Source organism: Elephantulus edwardii, unplaced genomic scaffold (genome assembly GCF_000299155.1).
Source record: "Elephantulus edwardii isolate Elephantulus edwardi_28Jun2011 unplaced genomic scaffold, EleEdw1.0 scaffold01033, whole genome shotgun sequence".
In the NCBI taxonomy this organism is placed as follows: domain Eukaryota; kingdom Metazoa; phylum Chordata; class Mammalia; order Macroscelidea; family Macroscelididae; genus Elephantulus; species Elephantulus edwardii.
The window spans coordinates 5,258-7,682 of record NW_006400783.1 but is presented as its reverse complement, the minus strand read 5'-3'; the positions used below and the strand labels follow the sequence as shown (position 1 = coordinate 7,682).

Genomic DNA, 2,425 nt, shown 5'->3' with positions numbered 1-2,425 from the left:
GAGAAGAAGAACCAGAAGTCAGCTCACTCCATTGCCCGGCTGCAGAAGAAGCTCGATCGGTATCGAAGAAGGCTCAGGGAGATCGAAGAAACTGGAGCACCCAGGAGCTCCAAGGACATTTCCAAAGACAACCTCAAGGACATGCAGCACACTCTGCAAGATGCCCACTCCAAGCCCCGAACTGCTCCCCACAGCCTGGAGAGCAGTAAGTCGGCCATGCTGGGGGTGTCGCTCAAGTCCCGACACTGTTTTTTCATTTCCCTTGGTCCCTTGATTTGTTCTAGCCTGATTTTTTTTATATGATGTGCAGCAATTCAAATATTTAAGAAAGTATGCATATAAGTGAGGTTAAAAGGATTTAAGGATAAATGACTGACAGCACGAAAGCTTGTGGAGGAGCGAATACTAAAATTCATTTATAATATAAAGCATTAATATATTATTATGAAAGGGCGAAAATATGAAATGTTTTCTGTATCAGGCGTAACATCAGGTTCATTTCTGATCTCATTAAATTCCAGTGGGAATTTCCTCCAATGAGAATCCTTTCCGAAAGGTTCATTTACCTGCCCAACTTTAGGTGGACAGCTGAGATTGATCAGGTCTTCCTGATCCTAGGAATCACGGGGTGGCATGGAAGCACTTGACTACTAACAGGGTTGGTGGTTGAGAACTACCCAGAGACACCACAGAGGATAAGTGTAGAGAACCGCTGTTCAAAGGCCGTAACCCTGTAAACCCTGATGAAGGCAGGGGGCCAGCAGCAACACGGATTTTGGGTTTTCCTCACTTTCTGTCCCAGGTGATTTCTAGCTTTGGAGACCCAAAGGAAGGTCTGCCACAGTTGGTTCTGACTTGACTGCAATAATATATGTATCAAGCCAGCCCCCTAGCTCTCTCACCACAGCCTGGTCAGAACTGACTCATGGCTGACAGTCCAGCGAGTTTGCAGAGGCTGTAAATCCCCACAGAGGAGATTGATTGCCCATCTTTCTTTTTCGGAGCAAGATGATGAGTTCAGATTTTTTGCCTTTGGGCTACCCATGAGGCCACCAGTGGGCTATATATGACACCCATTCCTGTCCCTTTAGTAAGGTGCCCCCATGAGCTGTCACTTCTGTATCCTGACTCTGGGGTTTTTCCCTTCTTTCTCTGAGCTTTGACCTGTATAATCAACTGAGGTCTGGATAGGCTACAGGAACCTAAACCACATCTTATCTAAAGCCGACTGCCCCTCCCCAACTCCTGTTTCCCCTCAGGTGCCTATCATGCAAATGATCTTATCAGTGGGAGTTTTCTGTGATTCCTGCCTTCTCCTTAATCTTCACATATCTCAAAACTCAAACTCACTGCCCTGAGCTGACAGACCTTTAGCAGCTTTCCAAGCTGCAAGTACTACAGGAGGAAACTACCCATCGTTCTCCACTAGAGGCGCTGGTGACAACTTGTGGAGCCAACTTCAGGTTAATAGGGCAACTCCCTGTGGACTACACCCCCGGGGCTTCCTAACATCCACAGCTTCTTGGTATGAAATACTTCCTGATTCTGTGTCCTTCATCTCCCTCAGACACTGTTTTTTCATTTCCTGCTGCCACCCTACCCACACATTCACCACTCCTTGTCAGGCTCCAGGTTACTCTGCCAAAAACACGTTTTCCATCTGTGGGTTGGTTCCATCTTGGTGGCACATAGCAAGCCTATGACAGCAGATCTGAGGCCTGTCCTGCACCATCCTCATGATAATTTCCCTGTCCACGCATGTTAAAGTCACTGTCGGTCCACCTCATTGGGGCCTTCCTCTCTTTCTGTCACCCTCCACGCTTTACTGAATGATGTCTTTTTCTAAGGACCAGCCCCTCCTGACAGCATGCCTAAAGAATGTGGGAGAGCATTTCACCCTGATTAGCTCTCTTGAGCACTCTGGTTGTACTTGCTCCAAGACACACTTGTTCTTTTGGCTGTCTGTGAAATACTCAGTTCTCTTCTCAGATACCACAATTCATAGGCAATCTGTTCTTCTGTTGTCTTCAATCATTGTCCAGCTTTCAGGTTCATAGGAAGTACTGGAAAACACACGGCTTGCATCAGATATCCCTTTTTCTTTAAACTGACATCAGTGCTCTTTAGTAGCCTGGCAAAATTTTCCCTTTTCAAAACCCTTGTCTCTTTTCACTCCACCTTCAACACAGAGTTAAATCAATACTGCTTCAGGCATATAACAATTTTGAGATCTTTGCACTAATTATTTAATGGCAAGAAACCCTTGGTCCCTTGGATTGTTCTAGCCTGATTTTTTTTTTATATGAGTTGCACCAATTCAAATATTGGAGAAACTATGCATATAAGGGAGGTTAAAAGGTATTTAAGGATAAATGACTGACAGCACAAAAGCTTTTGGAGGAGCGAATACTAAAAGTCATTTATA

The 2,425-nt window shown here is 45.2% G+C and overlaps 1 protein-coding gene across 1 annotated transcript in view; it reads left to right on the top strand.

Moving 5' to 3' along the window:
* Positions 1 to 3: 3 nt before the first annotated feature.
* LOC102854426 (transmembrane and coiled-coil domains protein 3-like) overlaps positions 4 to 2,425 on the top strand; it is a gene marked incomplete at both ends in the record, with an annotated part of 5,339 nt that continues 2,917 nt past the window's right edge. Inside the window, one exon of the mRNA XM_006903444.1 lies at positions 4 to 227. Coding sequence (XP_006903506.1) covers positions 4 to 227 — 224 coding nt within the window. The remainder of the gene's footprint in view (positions 228 to 2,425) is intronic.